This window comes from Solanum verrucosum, unplaced genomic scaffold (assembly GCF_900185275.1).
Source record: "Solanum verrucosum unplaced genomic scaffold, falcon-dt-bn FXZP01000184.1, whole genome shotgun sequence".
Taxonomy (NCBI): domain Eukaryota; kingdom Viridiplantae; phylum Streptophyta; class Magnoliopsida; order Solanales; family Solanaceae; genus Solanum; species Solanum verrucosum.
Window position 1 is genome coordinate 1105116 of NW_026020302.1, and position 23559 is coordinate 1128674.

Here is a 23559-nt window from a genome sequence, read left to right on the forward strand (position 1 = left end):
GTAACCCACTTGTAAATCAGGTTATTCATTTTCTTTAAAATTATTCGATAAATTTCTTGGTTCAAACATCTAAATTTTAGCAAGTTCAAAAATAAGTATGGTACATTAAAATAGAAATAGAAATAAATAAAAATCTTAATTTGATTACCTAAAATGTATATGCATGGTTATAAGTATACATAGCTAAAACTTTTTAATTTTTTTTTTAAAAAAGTTTACATAGCTAAAACTCAACAATAATATAGTGTTACGTAAAGCGAAACATAGTCGACAAATACAACAAAAAAAATATAACTTCACTATAGACAAAAAGGGACGCAGAGAAATTAAATTCTCTGATAACTATTTATTATTTAAAGAAACATTACATGATCATGACCATCCATCCATAGTAAGCGAATGGAGATTTATGATACATTTATTTATTCATACTTTCAACAACAAAACTATACTACCTATTAATTAAACACACAATACAAATATATATATGAATAGCACTTGGCTACTCAATATTTATCGTGAATACAATAACTGATACATTAGAAGGGTATTCATAAATATTCCTTATATAGTATGTAATTAATTAATTAGTTGTGAGGCAATCCTCCATACCAACCACCTCTAGGATATCCTCCTCCACCATAACCAACACCAGGATAAAATCCACCATATCCTCCTCTTGGATAACCGCCATAATATCCACCACCACCACCATATCCTCCCCATGGAAATCCGACTCCTCCTATTCCTGGACGAAGTCCTCCAAATCCTGATCTTGGAAGTCTTCCCATTCCTGGAAGTCCTCCGAATCCTGGAAGTCCTCCCATTCCTGGAAGTCCTCCCATTCCTGGAAGTCCTCCTATTCCATCTCCTAAATATCCTTGAAATCCTATTCCTAGAAGTTTGGCGTCATTTGCATGTTCTGCATCAATAATCATACATATTTGTGTTAGTAGGGGTGACAAATAGATTGTTTATATGATGAATTTGTACAAATCAAAATGAATTGGATCAATAAATTAATTAATATTCAAAATTTTAATATAGATTGAGATTGATTAAGTAATTAAGATGATCTAAACATTGAGTCATACTCTTAACGCTTGCCAAATTTTGATTTCTTTGTTTGTTTTCTTATAATTTTTGTAAGTACCAAACAAAACTATTTAAAATGGGTCTTTATTATAGCTTAATACACTCGAAGTTCAAGAATCAAAATACTTAATTTAGGATATGAATTTGAGTATAGACTCTTCCATTTTGTTAAAAATAAAATTTATATATTTGAAAATAACAAAACAAGTACTACAAGTCACCTTAATTAGCTTAAAATTCAAAAGGAGTACTTTGAAAAAATTACTATCAAAGAAAAAATTATCTAACTCTTCAAACAATAAGACCTTTACATAAAATGAAGAGCAACTTACAAAAATGACTATATTTATAGGGTTAATGAAACAGAAATAATATACCGTTATCCAAAGAAGTGGTGGATCGTTGAGCCAACTCCCTAGCTGCAACCTCTGAGGTTATCACAAGAAAAATAGCCAAAACAATAAGCATAAATGCCTTTGATCCCATTTTTTTTCCTTGTTTGAAACTATATTGTAATTAAGATATAACTACTAATTGATTTTGTGATAATTGTAAGAAGGATGAGGAAACTAATGAACATTTTGCCACTATTTATAGAATAATCATAAGCTTCTTAGAGGTTAAGTTTGAACATTGCATTAATTAAGTACCGGGCTAGTAATTAATTAAGTTGGCAAGATTGATAGATTATTGAGACTCGACTTTTCCAAAAAGCACCTACAAAATGATTTCTCTTAAATAATTAACTATATTATAATATTTTTGTTTCAATTTGTTTGTCATATTTTATCATTTAGTTTGTTTAGAACAAAATATATGGTTGATTAAAGAACATTTTAATATATTTTATGTATATTTATTGTTTAAAACCACAAGATTCATGATTTATTATTTTTTTCCTTAAATTCCATGTCACATCAAAATCAAATAAATAAATTAAAAGGGAGAAAGAAACATTCCGATAATCATAGATATTCGTGTTAATAGGGGTGGGCCGGTGGCTAATGGATTGTATATGTTGACTTTGTACGAATTAAAATGAGTTGAATCAATACATAGATTAATATTCAAAATTGTATTTGAATTGAGATGAATTGAGTTACGATGAGCTAAGCACAAAGTCGTACCCTAACTCTTGCCAAATTTTGATTTCTCCATTTGTTTTCTTATAAACTATTCTTAAAAAAAAAAAAAAACTAATCTCGGAGTGCAAGAATCAAAATACTTAATTTAGGATATGAATCTGAATATGGACTCTTAAAAAAAAATTCGTTTCAATTAGTTTGTCTTATTTTTCCTTTTGGTTTGCTTTTTTTTAAAAATAAATGTCTCTTTCGGAAGATTAAAAGACATTTTAACATATTCTACGAATATATAATTTAAGACCACAAGATTTATGAATTTTCTTTATTTTCTTAAATTTTATGCCATATCAAAAATTAATTAATTAATTAATTAAAACGGATAGAGAATTTTTTTTTTCTTTAGCTATGCAAGGTACATGTAGATATGGCTGAGAGTTGATCATAGATCATGCTGTTTGCATTTACTATCTTGATATACTGATATCTTTCTTCAAGATATTCTAACCTACCTAGAGTCTTGAGTTAAGCTATATCTAAAAATGTTAGTATACAATTTTACTAATATGAAATTGAATCAGTGTGATGCGTAGATAATATTAAAGAATATTCAGCATTTAAAGTCATTATAAGACACATACTTTAGTATATTGATTTAACAAAATTTCAATTTTTAATTCGATTGATAATTCTTCATTTTATTTGGTAGTATGAATTTTTGAGCTAATGTTTCATAAGGTTAACAAATATTTATAGAAATTATATTGAGGGCGAGAGTATCTTATTATTAATTTTTTATTTTTTCTACAATTTACCAATTTCCAGCTGCACCAAAATAATAATAACAATAACAATAGCATGGTTTTATAAGTCGGTCTGAAGAGGATAATAATGTATAGTATATACGAAGACCTTATCTCCCGGCTAATTTATGTGTAAGAAAGAGATTACGCGAACTAATCATTAAAGGACTAAACTCGATACACAATTAGTATAATTCTTACAATATATCAAATATTCTCTGAAGGCACGTATAATTTATTTTTAAAAAAAACAATTGAATGGTGCACTGGTTTGACCACTTGTATGAACCCTACACTTAATCTCTTTTTTCGTGTGTTTATATATTTTTTTGTATTTTGATTCTCTTAGAGAAAAATCCACATAGTATCACGCTATATTTAGAGTATATATATCTTTAATTGTTTTAGCCCAAATACTTCATGAACCTCTCCAGGCCCAATTCTTCAGTACTAGAGTTAATAACACCCTCACTATCGTTTAATGTGAATTCGATTCAAGTTGTTCATTTTTTATGATCAAATAATTTATTAAAATTCATGGTATTAGAAATGTAAGAGATTTTAATAAATGCATCAGTATGGAGCGTAATTTTGCAAATAAATAAATAAAATAAAAATTATTTAGTGCATACTATTTTTAATACATCAAATTAAACAATGCACAAGAAATAACTGTTACATAACTATACCAACATTACTAATGCAAGCATTGCCCTATTCAACGTTATTCGTATACATCCTATCAAATGATCCCTAATCCCTCTGAGATTATTTATTATAAAAAGAGACATGGTAACCATCCATCCATCCATCCATAATAAATGAATGGAGATTTATGATATATTTATTCATATTATTTTTTTATCTTTCTATTTGGGCTTCAATATCTGTTCAACTAACTCAGATTTATACCTAGATGTCCTGCTCCTTTAATTCATGGAAGTCCTCCAGATTTAATAGGTGCTCCAATTTCGATAAGTTCTCCACTTCCTAAAAGTCCTTCAGATTCAATAGGTGCTCCAATTTCGATAAGTTCTCCACTTCCTAAAAGTCCTTCAGATTCAATAGGTGCTCCAATTTCGATAAGTTCTCCACTTCCTGAAAGTCTTTCGAATCCAATAGGTGCTCCAATTTCTGAAAGTACTCCTCCTATTGGTGGAAGCGCTACTCCTAGAAATTTGGCATTATTGTTTTCTTCATTTGTTTGTTCTACAAAAGTAATCATACATATGCATGTTAATGTCCACCTCCAATTCTTATAATTTTTGTAATAACAAACCAAACTATAGGAAATAATTCGTTATTAAAGCTATATATAATAATTTTTTAAATAATTTGACTTTTTAAATAGTAACATCTTTACATAAAATACAAGTGAGGGAGCGTACCCTTTTCTAGGGAAGTGATGGAGCTCTGAGCCAACTTCCTAGCTGCAACCTCTGAGTTTATCACAAGAAAAATAGCCAAAACAATTAACAAAAATGCCTTCGATCCCATTTTGAAACTATATAGTTAAATATTAATACTAATTGAATTAATAATATAATTGTAAGAAGGATGAGAAAAACTAATGAAACATTTTGCCTCAATTTATAGCATTAATCATTTGAATTTCGTGTGGGCTAAGATTGAAAATTTGCATTAGTAGAGTACGTATGTACCAGACTAGTTATTAATTAAGTTGGAAAATAATGATTAAATAATTATATATGCCATTTTCCTAATTAGCTGTATATTGCAAAGTATATAATTTCACACAAAACGTCACCCAATTTAGTGAAATTGACAAATAAAACAATTAATGTCATTTTTTTTTATCACTAAAATTACTCAATTTATACGATTTTTATTTTAAAAAAATCTTTTACCGAAAAGATGATTCGAACAAACCCAAAAAGTTAAAATTTTAATTGTATTAAATTTATATGAAAGTAATACACAATATTGTTGTAATTGTATTAAATTTTCAGAAACCAACATCAACATGAACTCTGTGCAGAAAAAATAATTTGGTATGTAACTTTATGGAAAATTTGTACAACTATATACATATTTCATATTGTTATATACATTCTTTTTCTCAAAAATCTACCATAAACTTTATAAGAAATTTTATATCATACCAATTTTATATAGTTTTCGTGCATAAAATTTTGAGCGAAATTTTGTATGAAAAACTCACGTTATATTTGGTAAGCAAAAAATCTCATGCTATATTTCGTAAATAATTTTGTATATATAGAATATTTCTCCATTATATTTTTTAAAATTACAAGTTCATATTATTTTCTATTGCTATTTTTCCGAATTTTTACACATTAATTTATAACCGATGTCGAAAAATATATGAAATCAAATGAATCCGATATCAATATTTTGCGCTGCCCTGTCTATGAAAAAGACATGGAACAAACTCTTATTAGCCTAATTAAACATATGGCATAATAAGATAACTTTCTAAATTTCTATGATAAGACTTTTAGAGCTAATTTTCCACTGATAATATTATCAAAATGTTGGGGCTATTTGGACCACCTTAATGTTGTTCTTTTGACATTAATGAAAATATGAAATACTAAACCTTACCTTTTATAGTTATATTCACTAAAATATCATATTCATCATCGATTAATAGATTGAAAGTTTCAGAAACATTGGACGGTAAATAAAAATATTATTGTTTCTCTGGAGTTGGAGTGTGGAAAAAAAAGAACCAAATAGCAATTTTTTTTAAATAGATGTACCATCAAAAAAATCACTTTTTGTTAGTAATGGTAATGCAAAAGAAGGAAATTGGACTAATTTTTTTTTAATTATTATAATTAATTATTTATCTTTTAGATTTTTGGTGTAGCTTATTAAATGGGGAAATATTTTTTTTGAGGTTTATAATTAGATACAAAGATTTCAGGTCTTTAGCTCTATTATTTACGTTAAATTAATGAGAAATTGTATAAAATAGCAAATTATTAATTCAAATTAAATGCTATAATCACAGTTTGATTTAATTGTAACCCGTAGCAAACAGTTGGCATTCGCCTCTCTCCTCAGATTTCTCGCTTGCCACTCTCCATTTCTCGCTCTCCACTCTCTCCCTCGCCTCTCTCACTTTATACAAACACAAATGTATAAAATGTGTTTGTGTTTGTATAAAGCGAGAGAAAACTGTATATACAAATACAAATACATATATTTTTCATCCTATACACTATATGAACCTGCATAACGAATGCAGCATCTCTAGGCAATGAGACCTCAGTACGAGTGAAATGTACTTATATGTAAGGCAGAAAGTAGAATCATAAATAGTTGATGTAAAAAGGGTAATAGAGATACCACCTGAAACTGAAACTCAAATAACCTTCATGGCCGACATTTGACATCGTAATAGTAAAATATGCATGGTATGCTCGAGTAATCGTATGTCGTGAATATATATATATATATATATATATATATATATATATATATAGATGCACATGCATGACATACCCAACCAAATGCTAGCAATGGTGATGCTTTTCGGTAGCTCGACATCATATCCGCCAACTTGTGGCCATCGGTGTCTCATCCGTATAAATATTGACAATAGGCCCCATAAATATCATTGGCTTATCAAATTATCTATCGAGCCGTGAAAAAGATTCAACAAAAGACAAACAAATCCACTATCCGTTTTACGTCAAGCAATACGTGGAGTAACTCTCGATATAATAGTAAAAGCAAGACGTGTAGGTGGATCGACTCATCAAGTTCCCATTGAAATAGGATCCACTCAAGGAAAAGCACTTGCCATAATCATGTTGCCAATCTTGGCCCGTGGGTACTCTTGTTCTCATAATCCCATAATCACTTTTGTATAACACCTTCCTCCATTTCCACGTGGACAGTGGAGGTTACAACACCCAAACTAAGTTTATTCCATTAAATAAGTATTCAGCTATTGTGTAGATTCGTGATAAAATATATATAATTTTTGAATATATCACAATTAAGAGAAAATTATTTCAAATAAAGTCTACCTCATATAATAGTAGATAGTTTTTTGACATAACTAGACTTACTATTTCTGTTAAAATATTATTAATTGATAAAAAAAAGTCTTATAAATTAAATGCATAAGTCCCTCCCTTATTTTATCCATTTCTTTAATCTTTATGGAGCCAAAGCTTGACTTTACTAAACTAATAAATAAGGCTCGCGCTAGGCGCTTACCTTTTTGGCTGTAGGGTTGGGGTGACTTGCTGGGTGAGACTGATAGAAAGAAAGGACGGGGGGCAACCATGCATGGTACTTCTCGACCCTGTCTCCGAGGGACAGTTGAACTAGCGACTCATCCGCTGATCAGGAAGAGAGAAAGGAAGAGGTTTTTTCTTTAGATAAAGCGGAAGCTCGTTCCTGGCCTCTTTGACAGTAGCTAATCTGAATTCGTAACCCACCTTGGGCAGGAGTCGTCAGATCTTGCCCAGGCAAAGGAGCGATCGACACTTATCGTATCAAAGAATTTTTTTTCCACAAATATTTAACACATTTTATGTATAATTTTTTATTTCAATTAAAATACGATGTTATCAAATAATGTGCGGAGTCATAATAGAATTCTCAAATTAAGGTTCGTAAAACTTTTATACGAAACAAAAGATAACCGTAAACACCCAAGGTGTTACAAGTGACGGGTGGTTTAATGCTAGTACAGTATCCCTAAACCCTACCACGATACAATCCTCAATTTGATTTTCATTTAATGCATTTTATAATTGTATAATTTAAGAAAATCATCTTGATTGATTTTTGTAATTTTTAAAAATAATTTTACTGAAAAATTAAATAATGGAATTGTTCGACTTTTAGTATTGAGATTTTTGAAACTCAAATCTATCAATTTTTATTGAAAATCCACCATTTTCGACTATGGTAGATCTACTTTTGTTTTTAATAGTGTTTATGAGTGGGTGTGCTTCCAGATCAGTTGGCTAACTTTGCAAAATATTTTATCTTCAAATTTTTTATGCTTTTTCATTACCTAAATATGTTAAAGCATCATATCTATCTGGTGAAAAATAATTAATTAGACGAAGGAAGGGTTATTTCATCTTGAAGTCCCTTTCCTCATGTAAGTATATATCATATATGTATATGTAATATATTGATATTGTATAAATAATTATATAATGTATTAATATTGTATAAATAGTTACTTAATATATTGATATTGTATAAATAAATTATATAATGTATCGATATTGTATAAATAATTATGTATAACCATGTATATATGATATATACCCACGTATCGTAAATGTATTTACATTTATATACATTGTTATACAATATTTATACATTGCAGCAGTTTATCTTTCTTACGAGCTATATTATTTTTTTCAATCCCGACAAACACAAATCTCCTCCAAATAGTCTCAAATTTTTTATATGAGCTCCACTTGATTTTTTGATTCTTTTGATATATTATTCACACGAAATGATTCAAATTTGTTGCAAGTCGAATTTCAAAATTTGAACTTGGAAGCCCTTCGGTGATGTATTTCAATGGACATCTAGCTCAAATTTCTTTTGATAAGTCCCAAATTTTAAATATGAACTCCTTTTGATGTATTATTCACTTGAAATGATACACATTTATGACAAGTCAGGATTTAAAAATTTGAGTCATGAAGCTCTTCACTGCGGTTCTCTTTTTTCCATTTTTATGACTCTTTGAAATTACTAGTTTTATGTAATATCTCGTCTTAATCGGAGGTTGGCTAATGATCCGATTATGGCGTTTGTTTTATTATTACTATTAAGAAAAAAAATGATTATGCACTTTATTGGTTGAAGATAGGGGCTGAATGGTCATATTGTGTATAAATGATATGTGAGTCATTTTAGATGAGAAATTTTAATCCAATAGATATTTTATCTAAATGTTTTTGTCTCTTTCTTTGGTAAACTAATGGAAATGTGTGACGTCTATTAGACCATAAAAAACCCATATTTCGATGAAACTTACATGTAGAAATCGTTCAAAAATTCTTTAAACTAATGATGTCAATATATATATATATATATATGGATTTTTCATAAGCAATTCACTTGTAAATCATGTTATTCATTTCCGTTGTAGTTACATGATGATTTTTCTTCATGCAAATGTCTAAATTTTTTGGGGGGCTCAAAACGAATATTAGATATTGAATGAGAAATTAAAAAAAATAGTTTAAGTTAAATTGAATATTATGTAAAACGGAACAAAAACAATAATTAAATACACAGGAAAAAAAATAGCTTCAATTGAATTTTTTTTCGTAACTATTTGGATGAGAAATGAAAATTACTTGTAAACGAAAAGGGACGTATAGAAAGTAAGTTCTCTGATATTATTTCCCTTAAATTTATTTATATTATTATATTAATATAATGCAAAGACACATGATATGATAACCATCCATATAGTAAATGAACGGCCACTTATCATACATTTATTCATATGTTTTATTTGGGTTTCCTCCCTGGGTTTGATATCCGCTTTGACAGTGAAGTTTTACTTTAGGAAGTAAAGCATTCATTCCCTATCAAAGATGACTTCCTACCCAGGTTTCGAACCTCTAATTGAAGATAAAAGATTAGTTACCATTCCACTGCTTGGTGGTATACATTTATTCATACTGCCAATAACAAAACTATTACCTACTAAAACACACAACATAATATATAAGTTCTTCCTCACTTTCCACCCTTTCTTCTGTTTTTGAGGCAGACACCATAAATAGTCTTTAGTAATTTATTAATTAGCTCTGGGAAGTCTTTGGATTCTGAAAAGTCCTCTTCCAATTCATGGAAGTCCTCCGATTATGGGAAGTCCTGAAATTAGGTCTCCAAGTAATCCTCCTTCTACTCCTGAAGGTCCTCCAACTTTGGGAAGTACTCCTGAAGGTCCTCCAACTTTGGGAAGTACTCCTGAAGGTCCTCCGACTATGGGAAGCCCTGAAATTAGTCCTCCGACATTTGGAAGTAGTCCTCCTCCTACTCCTGAAAGTCCTCCAACTACGGGAAGTACTCCTCCTTCTAAAAGTATTATTTTAACAAGATTTTTCACGAGCTATATCTATACTTATCACATACCAGTCCAATTTTTAAATGAATTGAATCAGAGGATCAGTGTAAGTTACTAAAAAGGTGGGCCCAATTACATGGATATGGCTCTATTTTGCAACTTTTTGATGAATTGAATTTAAACGGATCAAGACGTGCTAAATTACTAAAAGGCCGGATCCACCCAAACTTGTTTCATTATGGAAATTAAACTCTTTGAAATATACTAAACACTTACTATGTCATATAAGGAAAACGAGCATAGATTCCTTAATTTATTTATTTTTTAAAAAAAATTACAAAAAGTATTATCAGTCAACTTACTTAACGATTCAAAATATTTGATATTAAAAAAGTAAATAATTTAACTTTTCAAACAGTAAGACCTTTATATAAACTACGATGTAAATAGCATACCATTTTCCGAGGAAGTGATGGATCTCTGAAGCAACTTCCTAGCTGCAACCTCTGATGTTATCACAAGAAAAATAGCCAAAACAATTAGTAAAAATGCCTTCAATCCCATATTCTTTTTGCTTAAATATAACTATTACTTGAATTATGATAATTGTATGAAACTAATGAACGTTTTGCCTCTATTTATAGTATTGATCATTTGAACTTCTTGTGAGCTAAAATTGAAAAGTTGCATCGTTAGATTATGTATGTACCAGACTAGTTATTAGTTAAGTTGGCAGATTATATATTAGACTAGTTGTATATTGCACTTTCCTAGTTATCTTTATATGGCAAAGTATAATTATATAATTATATTTGGCTGAGAATTAGTTATATTCAAAATGTTATAATCTTCTTGACTTATCGAGCTTCTTTATAACATTATCATTATTCACAATTCAGATAATATGTTAAAACTATTATAGCACAATGTTATTATAAAAAACATATAATATAACATAACATGAAAAACTAAAATACTAAAGTAGTAAATCGTAACTGAATAATAGGAGTAAATTAAATTTCTACCAACTTAGTGAAAGTAATTAAAGTCACTTACGTACCTTATTTTTACATCAATAAATTCACCTTATTTCTAAAAATAATTTTAACTGGAAAGTGGTTTTTCTTTACTATTTTTCAGAATATTGATCCAATTATATTTTTAAAGATACCAATTCATTTTTATTACTGTTAACTATTTTTTAATACAATTTTATACATAAATTTACATCCATATCAAAAGTACTAAATTAAGATAAATCTAGTACGGTGTCCTCCCCTGTCTATGATAAAGACATGGAACAAACTCTTATTAGACTAAATTAAACATATGGTACGTGACATACTTTTCAAAATTTATTTGGTAAAATTTGAGTTTATGAAGGAACCAACAAATATCAGTCGATTATTTTAGCGTCAAAATTCGGGAAAATACTTGTTACTATAGGGTAAATCGAACCGCAAAATTTATTGTTTCATGAACGAATAAATCCAACCTGTTTTTTTTTTTTTTTTTTTTTTTAAATAAAGAATAATATTCAGAAAACCAGTTTTCTTGGTTAAAACTCTGGTTAACTCATTAAAAATAATTGATTGATCGATAAACTGGTTGGTGCAGTCAACAATTTTATTTTAAAGAATTATAAATTTCATAAAAAAATTGGTTGATAATTACTTGTAATAAGTTTTCTGATATTATTTAATTATTATTTATATAAAGAAACACGATATGATAATCATTCGTCCATAGTAAACGAATGCCATACATTTCACTTTTTTTCTATATGGTGTTTGATATCCGTATTAGAGTCCAAATTATTTGAATTCATATAGATAAAGTTACACATTGAATGTAAAGTGCTTCCTATCAAAGGTGATTACATGCATATCCAGGTCTGAAACATCTAATTAAGAATAAAAAATTACTTATCACTCCAACACAACCTTTTGTGGTATACATTTATTCATACTTTCAACAACAAAACTATTACCTACTAAAACACTATATACATATATATAACCACAATGGATATTCTTCATAGATATTCTTTAGTAATTAATTAATTAGATCAAGGAAGTCTTTCGGTTTTGAAAAGTCCTCCTTTTCCTCCAATTCCTGGAAGTCCTCCGATTCCTCCAAATCCTGGAAGTCCTCCGATTCCAGGAAGTCCTCCTTTTCCTCCTACTATTCCTGGAGGTCCTCCTCCTCCAATTCCCGAAAGTCCTCCAATTCCAGGCAGTTCTCCGATTCCAGGAAGTCCTCCAAATCCTGGAAGTCCTCCTTTTCCTCCTCCTATTCCCGGAGGTCCTCCAATTTTAGGAAGTCCTCCTCCTCCAATTCCCGAAGGTCCTCCGATTCCAGGAAGTCCTCCAAATCCTGGAAGTCCACCTTTTCCTCCTCCTATTCCAGGAGATCCTCCTCCTCCAATTCCTGGAGGTCCTCCAATTTTGGGAACTCCTCCTCCTCCAATTTCTGGAAGTCCTCCGATTCCAGGAATTCCTCCTAGTCCTGGAAGTCCTCCGATTCCGGGAAGTCCTCTAATTCTCGGAAGTCCTCCTCCACCAATTCCTGAGGGTCCTCCTATCCCAGGAAGTCCTCCTCCTTCCATTGTTGGAAGTCCTCCAATTTTTGGAAGTTCTCCGATTCCAGGAAGTCCTCCGATTCCGGGAAGTCCTCCTCCTCCTATTGTTGGAAGTCCTCCAATTTTTGGAAGTTCTCCGATTCCGGGAAGTCCTCCGATTCCGGGAAGTCCTCCTCCTATTTTTGGAAGTCCTCCAATTTTTGGACATCCTCCTCCGATTCCAGGAAGCCCTCCTATTCCGGGAAGTCCTCCTATTGTTGGAAGTCCTCCAATTTTTGGAAGTCCTCCTCCGATTCCGGGAAGTCCACCAATTCCCGGAAAACCTCCCCCAAATCCTGGAAGTTCTCCTCCGAAAAATTTGTCACTTGCCTCTCCTGCACCAGATATCATACACATACATGCATGTTAATGTCCTCCTCCAATTCTTATAATTTTTGTAATAACAAACAAAATTATTAAAGAAAATTCTTCTTTATTAAAAAACTATATATAACATATTAAATATATTTTTTTTAAAAAATATTATTTTTGCAAGGTTTTTTCATAGATTAACTTAGGCCCTATATTTATCATACGCCCCCAATTTTTAAATGAACTAAATTAAGACGAATCAAAATGATCTAAGTAATTAAAACGGTGGCCGGGTCATTCACCCACCAAATTACTTGCGTATGGCATACTTTCATGGGCTTATTTTGTGCAACTTATAGACAAATTGACTTTCGACGAATCATGCTTGGCTAAGTTACTAAAGGTTGGGTAATTTAGGCTTTTATTAAGGAGGGAATGGAACAATTCAATTTACGAAATTAAGGTCTTAATTAAAGGAAAAGTATCAAAGTCAATTTAGATAACGATTCAAATATTCCTAAGAAAATTTATGAGACAAATAATTTGGCTTTTCAAACTGTAACACCTTTACATAAAATAGGACGCAGGGAGCTTACCCTTTTTCAAGGATGTGATGGAACTCTGAGCCAACTTCCTAGCTGCAACCTCTGATGTTGTCACAAGAAAAATAGCCAAAACAATTAGCAAAAATGCCTTCGATCCCATTTTTTTTGTTTGTTTAAATATAACTACTATTTGAATTATGATAATTGCAGAAAACTAATGAACATTTTGCCTCTATTTATAGTATTGATCAATTTGAAATTTTGTATTAGTAGAGTCCCGCTAGTTATTAATTAAGTTGACAGATTAGACTAAATGAAATAACTATATATTGCATATTCCTAATTAGCTATATATGGCAACGTATAATAATTATATATGGTTAAGAATTAAACAGATCATGCTGTTTGAATTTACTATATTTAATTTATAGTATATTATTGTAATATTATATGCTCTAACAGAGGTAGCGTCTTTTAGTATCCAAAAATGTTATAAATGTCTTGATTTACTAACTAGAAGTTTCATATTCCAGTAAAAACTTGTCTCTAACAACATTGTTTATCTGAATACGTTTTGATTGCTGTATAGCACATAACATGAAAAATTGATTCCTAAATAAACTTGTCCGTTATAGAGGATGTCAGGCTCCTAAATGGAGTTGGTGTAGGATGTGATTGATATCCAACTTAAACTAACTCGTCGAGTGAACCCTGAGTTTATATTTGTTGTTTGTATTTTCTAAATTAATTGAAAGGGTAAGGTAGGAAATAGCCTAAATGAAACATCCAATTCAATTTACAATCTTCATTGAAATTACTGAAATCAGATGAATCTGATATCGATATTCTACGTCCGCCCCTGTCTATGAGAAAGACCAAGAACAAACTCCTATTAGCCTAATTAAACATATGGCACATTAAGATACCTTTAATTTCTAAATTTCGACTTTTAAAGAGTAGCACTTTGACATTGAAACACTGGACCATATTTTCTTTTATGGTTCTAATCACTAAATAGCAAATTTTCGATAGACGTCTTGTCAGAATTTGAGTTGGCACAAATATGTTATTATTGAGTCGGATTTTGTTGTTCTAATCACTTACGAAGGTATACGTCGTAATTTTTTTTCGTTGATTTTATTACTCCTTTGAGCAACGAGTTTTTTCAAGGTAAAATTCTTATGTTGATTATTCCGTACTTCACTTGTTGTTTAGATGACTAAAGAATCTTCAAACCTCTGTACTTGTGGAATTCCACTGAATATATATATGTTGTTGTTAGATGACTCAAGAACTTGTGCATTAATTAGATGGCGACACAAAATAATAGAAATTTGTTAGTTCTTTTAGCACTAAAACCCCGGAAAATTATTTTTGCTATCGAGTTTATTGATAAATTGAACCACAACATTCATTGTTTTATAGTCAGTGTTGTGTAAAAAAAAAATTAAAAATAATATTCAGAAAAATCTATCCGTTATTTTTGCCCAAATCTATCTATATATAATAGGAGAGGAAAAAGTGACACATGTCTGCACCATAAATTTTCTAGAATTTATAAATTATTAACATCTATCTATATATAATAGGAGAGGAAAAAGTGACACATGTCAGCACCATAAATTTTCTAGAATTTATAAATTACTAGTATATGTGCCCGCGCGATGTGCGGATATTTTTAAATTAAGAATAATTTATAAAATTTATTATGGTAATTTTTTAAAAAAAAAAGGTTATAATAATACATTATTACTATTTATATGATCATATTAACTTAATGTTATGTGCAATAATATTTTAAAATATTTTCTCTATCTAAAATTGTCGTCAGATTCTATGTTATATGCAATAATATTCAAAATTTTCCGATGAATTCGTATATTTTTTTTTTCAAGAATTGATTTCATAAACTACTCATTAATTATTTTTATTTTTTTTGCTATTTTTACATATAAAATAAGTGACTAAACAATCAATTTAGTGATATATTCTTAAAGAAAAGACATTCAAACTGTTATCTTTATGATATTTTAAAAAATAGATTAGAGATAAAAGTTTCTGTAAAAATTAGTCCATCTTTTTTAATTAATATCTTAAAATTATCTGTCAAGTACTGAATTGGTTTTTTTCTTTTCCAAATTTCGGAAAAAACTAACCACCCACATATACTATTTGTTATTTTAATTAACTTAAAAATATTTCCTCATCTCCAATTGAAATAAAAATATTTTTTATCCTTTTATATTAAAAAAAAAAGTTATGCACTTTATGTACTATAATAATAATAATAAATTCTCACAAAAATAAAAGTAAACTACAAATCTAATGACAATAGATTTTATGTTGATAATTTTTTTTGTTTTTTTATTGAAGTATTTAAAGTTGTGTCATGTGTCCTCCCACATATTAAGTGAAACTAAAGATCACTCTATTCTAATTGATTCCTAGCATCAATTTATTTTAAAATCTTGTTAATCAAGTAATATTAGAATTTTTAAGGATAATTTTATTCAATAGCTACATCAAATAAAGACATTTATCATTGAAATTCATAATAACCATTAGTAAATTAGTAATAGTTATTAATTAGACTTTTCATGTACTCTCATTTTTCTTTCATTTTTAGCATATAAATCGCTAATTGGGGAAGTTGTAATCATTTCAAAAATTAGTTAATATTAAACAAAATACACCCAAACAGATATCTAGATGAAATTTTAAAAAATAGCTTAGACATAGAAATTTTGGTAAAAGTTAATTCATTTTCTATTAATTTCTTAAATTTGTCTATTAAGTGTTGGGTTGTTTCTTTTACCTTTCCAATCTTCAGGAAAAAAAATTATGATATTATAATAACTCAATTTGAAGATGTAATGAGGATTAATATATTTTAAATGAGCGCGACACTTGTCACATTACTATTTGCTAAAAATCTACATTATAGAAAGTGTGAAGTTATAACCATCTTCAAAACTATAAATTTTAAATCTTCATCTTTTAATTAATCTTATATGTTTTATAAATAACTTTTAAAAAAGTCAACATTGCACATTCAAAAAGGTTCTGTTTTAAAAAAAAAAAAAAAAAAAAAAAAACTAACCGCGCACATATAACTTTTGTTATTTTAATTAACTAAAAAAATTACCTCATCTCCAATTCAAATAAATATAATTCTTATCCTTTTATATTATAAGGATAAAAGAAATTATGCAGTTTATGTACTATTATATTTATAAGTTCTCATAAAAATAATAATTATACTATAAATTTAATGACAATAGATTTTATACCAATACTTTTTTGTCATTTCTTGATAGATTTTCTGTCATTTCATAAGTCCTCCGACATACTAAATAAAAATAAAGAGCACTTGACTAAAATTGATTCATAACATCATTTTATTTGGAAATCCTACGAATAACGTCATATTAAGAGTTTTAAAGATAATTTGATTCCATAATCACATCAAATAAAGGCATTTATTATTAAAATACATAAATAATTAACACTAATAGCTATTGATCAGACCCAAAGTCGTTATTGGTCATGCTTCACAATAAAGATGATTTAAAAATTTAACATTATTAACACTAAACACATTGTACTTTCTTATTTATTAGTAAATATTTTTATATTTATATTTAAAATCATGTGTATAAACTATCTGATACAATTGATGTGCACAAAGAAGCCAACTGCAACAACAATAACAACATTCTCAGTGAAATCTCACGAAAATATTTTCTATTGCTATTTTTCCAAATTTTTACACACTAATTTATAACCGATGTCGAAAAATATATGAAATCAAATGAATCCGATATCAATATTTTGCGCTGCCCTGTCTATGAAAAAGACATGGAACAAACTCTTATTAGCCTAATTAAACATATGGCATAATAAGATAACTTTCTAAATTTCTATGATAAGACTTTTAGAGCTAATTTTCCACTGATAATATTATCAGAATGTTGGGGCTATTTGGACCACCTTAATGTTGTTCTTTTGACATTAATGAAAATATGAAATACTGAACCTTACCTTTTATAGTTATATTCACTAAAATATCATATTCATCATCGATTAATAGATTGAAAGTTTCAGAAACATTGGACGGTAAATAAAAATATTATTATTTCTCTTGAGTTGGAGTGTGGAAAAAAAAGAACCAAATAGCAATTTTTTTTAAATAGATGTACCATCAAAAAAATCACTTTTTGTTAGTAATGGTAATGCAAAAGAAGGAAATTGGACTAATTTTTTTTTAATTATTATAATTAATTATTTATCTTTAAGATTTTTGGTGTAGCTTATTAAATGGGGAAATATTTTTTTTGAGGTTTATAATTAGATACAAAGATTTCAGGTCTTTAGCTCTATTATTTACGTTAAATTAATGAGAAAATTGTATAAAATAGCAAATTATTAATTCAAATTAAATGCTATAACCACAGTTTGATTTAATTGTAACTCGTAGCAAACAGTTGGCATTCACCTCTCTACTCAGATTTCTCGCTTGCCACTCTCCATTTCTCGCTCTCCACTCTCTCCCTCGCCTCTCTCACTTTATACAAACACAAATGTATAAAATGTGTTTGTGTTTGTATAAAGCGAGAGAAAACTGTATATACAAATACAAATACATATATTTTTCATCCTATACACTATATGAACCTGCATCACGAATGCAGCATCTCTAGGCAATGAGACCTCAGTACGAGTGAAATGTACTTATATGTAAGGCAGTAAGTAGAATCATAAATAGTTGATGTAAAAAGGGTAATAGAGATACCACCTGAAACTGAAACTCAAATAACCTTCATGGTCGACATCTGACATCGTAATAGTAAAATATGCATGGTATGCTCGAGTAATCGTATGTCGTGAATATATATATATATATATATATATATATATATATATAGATGCACATGCATGACATACCCAACCAAATGCTAGCAATGGTGATGCTTTTCGGTAGCTCGACATCATATCCGCCAACTTGTGGCCATCGGTGTCTCATCCGAATAAATATAGGCAATAGGCCCCATAAAAATCATTGGCTTATCAAATTATCTATCGAGCCGTGAAAAAGATTCAACAAAAGACAGAAACAAATCCACTATCCGTTTTACGTCAAGCAATACGTGGAGTAACTCTCGATATAATAGTAAAAGCAAGACGTGTAGGTGGATCGACTCATCAAGTTCCCATTGAAATAGGATCCACACAAGGAAAAGCACTTGCCATAATCATGTTGCCAATCTTGGCCCGTGGGTACTCTTGTTCTCATAATCCCATAATCACTTTTGTATAACACCTTCCTCCACTTCCACGTGGACAGTGGAGGTTACAACACCCAAACTAAGTTTATTCCGTTAAATAAGTATTCAGCTATTGTGTAGATTCGTGATAAAATATATATAATTTTTGAATATATCACAATTAAGAGAAAATTATTTCAAATAAAGTCTACCTCATATAATAGTAGTTAGTTTTTTGACATAACTAGACTTACTATTTCTGTTAAAATATTATTAATTGATAAAAAAAAAGTCTTATAAAATAAATGCATAAGTCCCCCCCTTTTTTTTATCCATTTCTTTAGTCTTTATGGAGCCAAAGCTTGACTTTACTAAACTAATAAATAAGGCTCGCGCTAGGCGCTTACCTTTTTTGGCTGTAGGGTTGGGGTGACTTGCTGGGTGAGACTAATAGAATGAAAGGACGGGGGGCAACCATGCATGGTACTTCTCGACCCTGTCTCCGAGGGATAGTTGAACTAGCGACTCATCCACTGATCAGGAAGAGAGAAAGGAAGAGGTTTTTTCTTTAGATAAAGCGGAAGCTCGTTCCTGGCCTCTTTGACAGTAGCTAATCTGAATTCGTAACCCGCCTTGGGCAGGAGTCGTCAGATCTTGCCCAGGCAAAGGAGCGATCGACACTTATCGTATCAAAGAATTTTTTTTCCACAAATATTTAACACATTTTATGTATAATTTTTTATTTCAATTAAAATACGATGTTATCAAATAATGTGCGGAGTTATAATAGAATTCTCAAATTAAGGCTCGTAAAACTTTTATACGAAACAAAAGATAACCGTAATAACCTGAGGTGTTACAAGTGACGGGTGGTTTAATGCTAGTACAGTATCCCTAAACCCTACCACGATACAAACCTCAATTTGATTTTCATTTAGTGCATTTTATAATTGTATAATTTAAGAAAATCATCTTGATTGATTTTTGTAATTTTTAAAAATAATTTTACTGAAAAATTAAATAATGGAATTGTTCGACTTTTAGTATTGAGATTTTTGAAACTCAAATCTATCAATTTTTATTGAAAATCCACCATTTTCGACTATGGTAGATCTACTTTTGTTTTTAATAGTGTTTATGAGTGGGTGTGCTTCCAGATCAGTTGGCTAACTTTGAAAAATATTTTATCTTCAAATTTTTTATGCTTTTTCATTACCTAAATATGTTAAAGCATCATATCTATCTGGTGAAAAATAATTAATTAGACGAAGGAAGGGTTATTTCATCTTGAAGTCCCTTTCCTCATGTAAGTATATATCATATATGTATATGTAATATATTGATATTGTATAAATAATTATATAATGTATTAATATTGTATAAGTAGTTACTTAATATATTGATATTGTATAAATAAATTATATAATGTATCGATATTGTATAAATAATTATGTATAACCATGTATATATGATATATACCCACGTTCGTAAATGTATTTACATTTATATACATTGTTATACAATATTTATACATTGCAGCAGTTTATCTTTCTTACGAGCTATATTATTTTTTTCAATCCCGACAAACACAAATCTCCTCCAAATAGTCTCAAATTTTTTATATGAGCTCCACTCGATTTTTTGATTCTTTTGATATATTATTCACACGAAATGATTCAAATTTGTTGCAAGTGGAATTTCAAAATTTGAACTTGGAAGCCCTTCGGTGATGTATTTCAATGGACATCTAGCTCAAATTTCTTTTGATAAGTCCCAAATTTTAAATATGAACTCCTTTTGATGTATTATTCACTTGAAATGATACACATTTATGACAAGTCAGGATTTAAAAATTTGAGTCATGAAGCTCTTCACTGCGGTTCTCTTTTTTCCATTTTTATGACTCTTTGAAATTACTAGTTTTATGTAATATCTCGTCTTAATCGGAGGTTGGCTAATGATCCGATTATGGCGTTTGTTTTATTATTACTATTAAGAAAAAAAATGATTATGCACTTTATTGGTTGAAGATAGGGGCTGAATGGTCATATTGTGTATAAATGATATGTGAGTCATTTTAGATGAGAAATTTTAATCCAATAGATATTTTATCTAAATGTTTTTGTCTCTTTCTTTGGTAAACTAATGGAAATGTGTGACGTCTATTAGACCATAAAAATCCCATATTTCGATGAAACTTACATGTAGAAATCGTTCAAAAATTCTTTAAACTAATGATGTCAATATATATATATATATATATGGATTTTTCATAAGCAATTCACTTGTAAATCATGTTATTCATTTCCGTTGTAGTTACATGATGATTTTTCTTCATGCAAATGTCTAAATTTTTTGGGGGGCTCAAAACGAATATTAGATATTGAATGAGAAATTAAAAAAAATAGTTTAAGTTAAATTGAATATTATGTAAAACGGAACAAAAACAATAATTAAATACACAGGAAAAAAAATAGCTTCAATTGAATTTTTTTTCGTAACTATTTGGATGAGAAATGAAAATTACTTGTAAACGAAAAGGGACGTATAGAAAGTAAGTTCTCTGATATTATTTCCCTTAAATTTATTTATATTATTATATTAATATAATGCAAAGACACATGATATGATAACCATCCATATAGTAAATGAACGGCCACTTATCATACATTTATTCATATGTTTTATTTGGGTTTCCTACATGGGTTTGATCTCCGCTTTGACAGTGAAGTTTTACTTTAGGAAGTAAAGCATTCATTCCCTATCAAAGATGACTTCCTACCCAGGTTTCGAACCTCTAATTGAAGATAAAAGATTAGTTACCATTCCACTGCTTGGTGGTATACATTTATTCATACTGCCAATAACAAAACTATTACCTACTAAAACACACAACATAATATATAAGTAGACACCATAAATAGTCTTTAGTAATTTATTAATTAGCTCTGGGAAGTCTTTGGATTCTGAAAAGTCCTCTTCCAATTCATGGAAGTCCTCCGATTATGGGAAGTCCTGAAATTAGGTCTCCAAGTAATCCTCCTTCTACTCCTGAAGGTCCTCCAACTTTGGGAAGTACTCCTGAAGGTCCTCCGACTATGGGAAGCCCTGAAATTAGTCCTCCGGCATTTGGAAGTAGTCCTCCTCCTACTCCTGAAAGTCCTCCAACTACGGGAAGTACTCCTCCTCCTAAAAAGTATTATTTTAACAAGATTTTTCACGAGCTATATCTATACTTATCACATACCAGTCCAATTTTTAAATGAATTGAATCAGAGGATCAGTGTAAGTTACTAAAAAGGTGGGCCCAATTACATGGATATGGCTCTATTTTGCAACTTTTTGATGAATTGAATTTAAACGGATCAAGACGTGCTAAATTACTAAAAGGCCGGATCCACCCAAACTTGTGTCATTATGGAAATTAAACTCTTTGAAATATACTAAACACTTACTATGTCATATAAGGAAAACGAGCATAGATTCCTTAATTTATTTATTTTTAAAAAAAAATTACAAAAAGTATTATCAGTCAACTTACTTAACGATTCAAAATATTTGATATTAAAAAAGTAAATAATTTAACTTTTCAAACAGTAAGACCTTTATATAAACTACGATGTAAATAGCATACCATTTTCCGAGGAAGTGATGGATCTCTGAAGCAACTTCCTAGCTGCAACCTCTGATGTTATCACAAGAAAAATAGCCAAAACAATTAGTAAAAATGCCTTCAATCCCATATTCTTTTTGCTTAAATATAACTATTACTTGAATTATGATAATTGTATGAAACTAATGAACGTTTTGCCTCTATTTATAGTATTGATCATTTGAACTTCTTGTGAGCTAAAATTGAAAAGTTGCATCGTTAGATTATGTATGTACCAGACTAGTTATTAGTTAAGTTGGCAGATTATATATTAGACTAGTTGTATATTGCACTTTCCTAGTTATCTTTATATGGCAAAGTATAATTATATAATTATATTTGGCTGAGAATTAGTTATATTCAAAATGTTATAATCTTCTTGACTTATCGAGCTTCTTTATAACATTATCATTATTCACAATTCAGATAATATGTTAAAACTATTATAGCACAATGTTATTATAAAAAACATATAATATAACATAACATGAAAAACTAAAATACTAAAGTAGTAAATCGTAACTGAATAATAGGAGTAAATTAAATTTCTACCAACTTAGTGAAAGTAACTAAAGTCACTTACGTACCTTATTTTTACATCAATAAATTCACCTTATTTCTAAAAATAATTTTAACTGGAAAGTGGTTTTTCTTTACTATTTTTCAGAATATTGATCCAATTATATTTTTAAAGATACCAATTCATTTTTATTACTGTTAACTATTTTTTAATACAATTTTATACATAAATTTACATCCATATCAAAAGTACTAAATTAAGATAAATCTAGTACGGTGTCCTCCCCTGTCTATGATAAAGACATGGAACAAACTCTTATTAGACTAAATTAAACATATGGTACGTGACATACTTTTCAAAATTTATTTGGTAAAATTTGAGTTTATGAAGGAACCAACAAATATCAGTCGATTATTTTAGCGTCAAAATTCGGGAAAATACTTGTTACTATAGGGTAAATCGAACCGCAAAATTTATTGTTTCATGAACGAATAAATCCAACCTGTTTTTTTTTTTTTTTTTTTTTTTAAATAAAGAATAATATTCAGAAAACCAGTTTTCTTGGTTAAAACTCTGGTTAACTCATTAAAAATAATTGATTGATCGATAAAC

The 23559-nt window shown here is 29.2% G+C and overlaps 2 protein-coding genes across 2 annotated transcripts; both read right to left on the reverse strand.

The window, feature by feature from the left end:
* Positions 1 to 331: 331 nt before the first annotated feature.
* On the reverse strand, positions 332 to 1657 carry LOC125834965 (glycine-rich cell wall structural protein-like). Its single transcript, XM_049514109.1, has 2 exons — positions 1473 to 1657; positions 332 to 922 (listed from the first exon to the last, which is right to left on the reverse strand). The coding sequence occupies exons 1-2, from the start codon at positions 1579 to 1581 to the stop codon at positions 588 to 590; spliced, it is 444 nt and encodes a 147-aa protein (XP_049370066.1). The 5' UTR covers positions 1582 to 1657; the 3' UTR covers positions 332 to 587.
* A 2257-nt stretch (positions 1658 to 3914) lies between these two features.
* On the reverse strand, positions 3915 to 22591 carry LOC125834887 (uncharacterized). Its single transcript, XM_049514035.1, has 3 exons — positions 22410 to 22591; positions 4369 to 4419; positions 3915 to 4189 (listed from the first exon to the last, which is right to left on the reverse strand). The coding sequence occupies exons 1-3, from the start codon at positions 22516 to 22518 to the stop codon at positions 3915 to 3917; spliced, it is 435 nt and encodes a 144-aa protein (XP_049369992.1). The 5' UTR covers positions 22519 to 22591.
* Between the last annotated feature and the right edge of the window lie 968 nt (positions 22592 to 23559).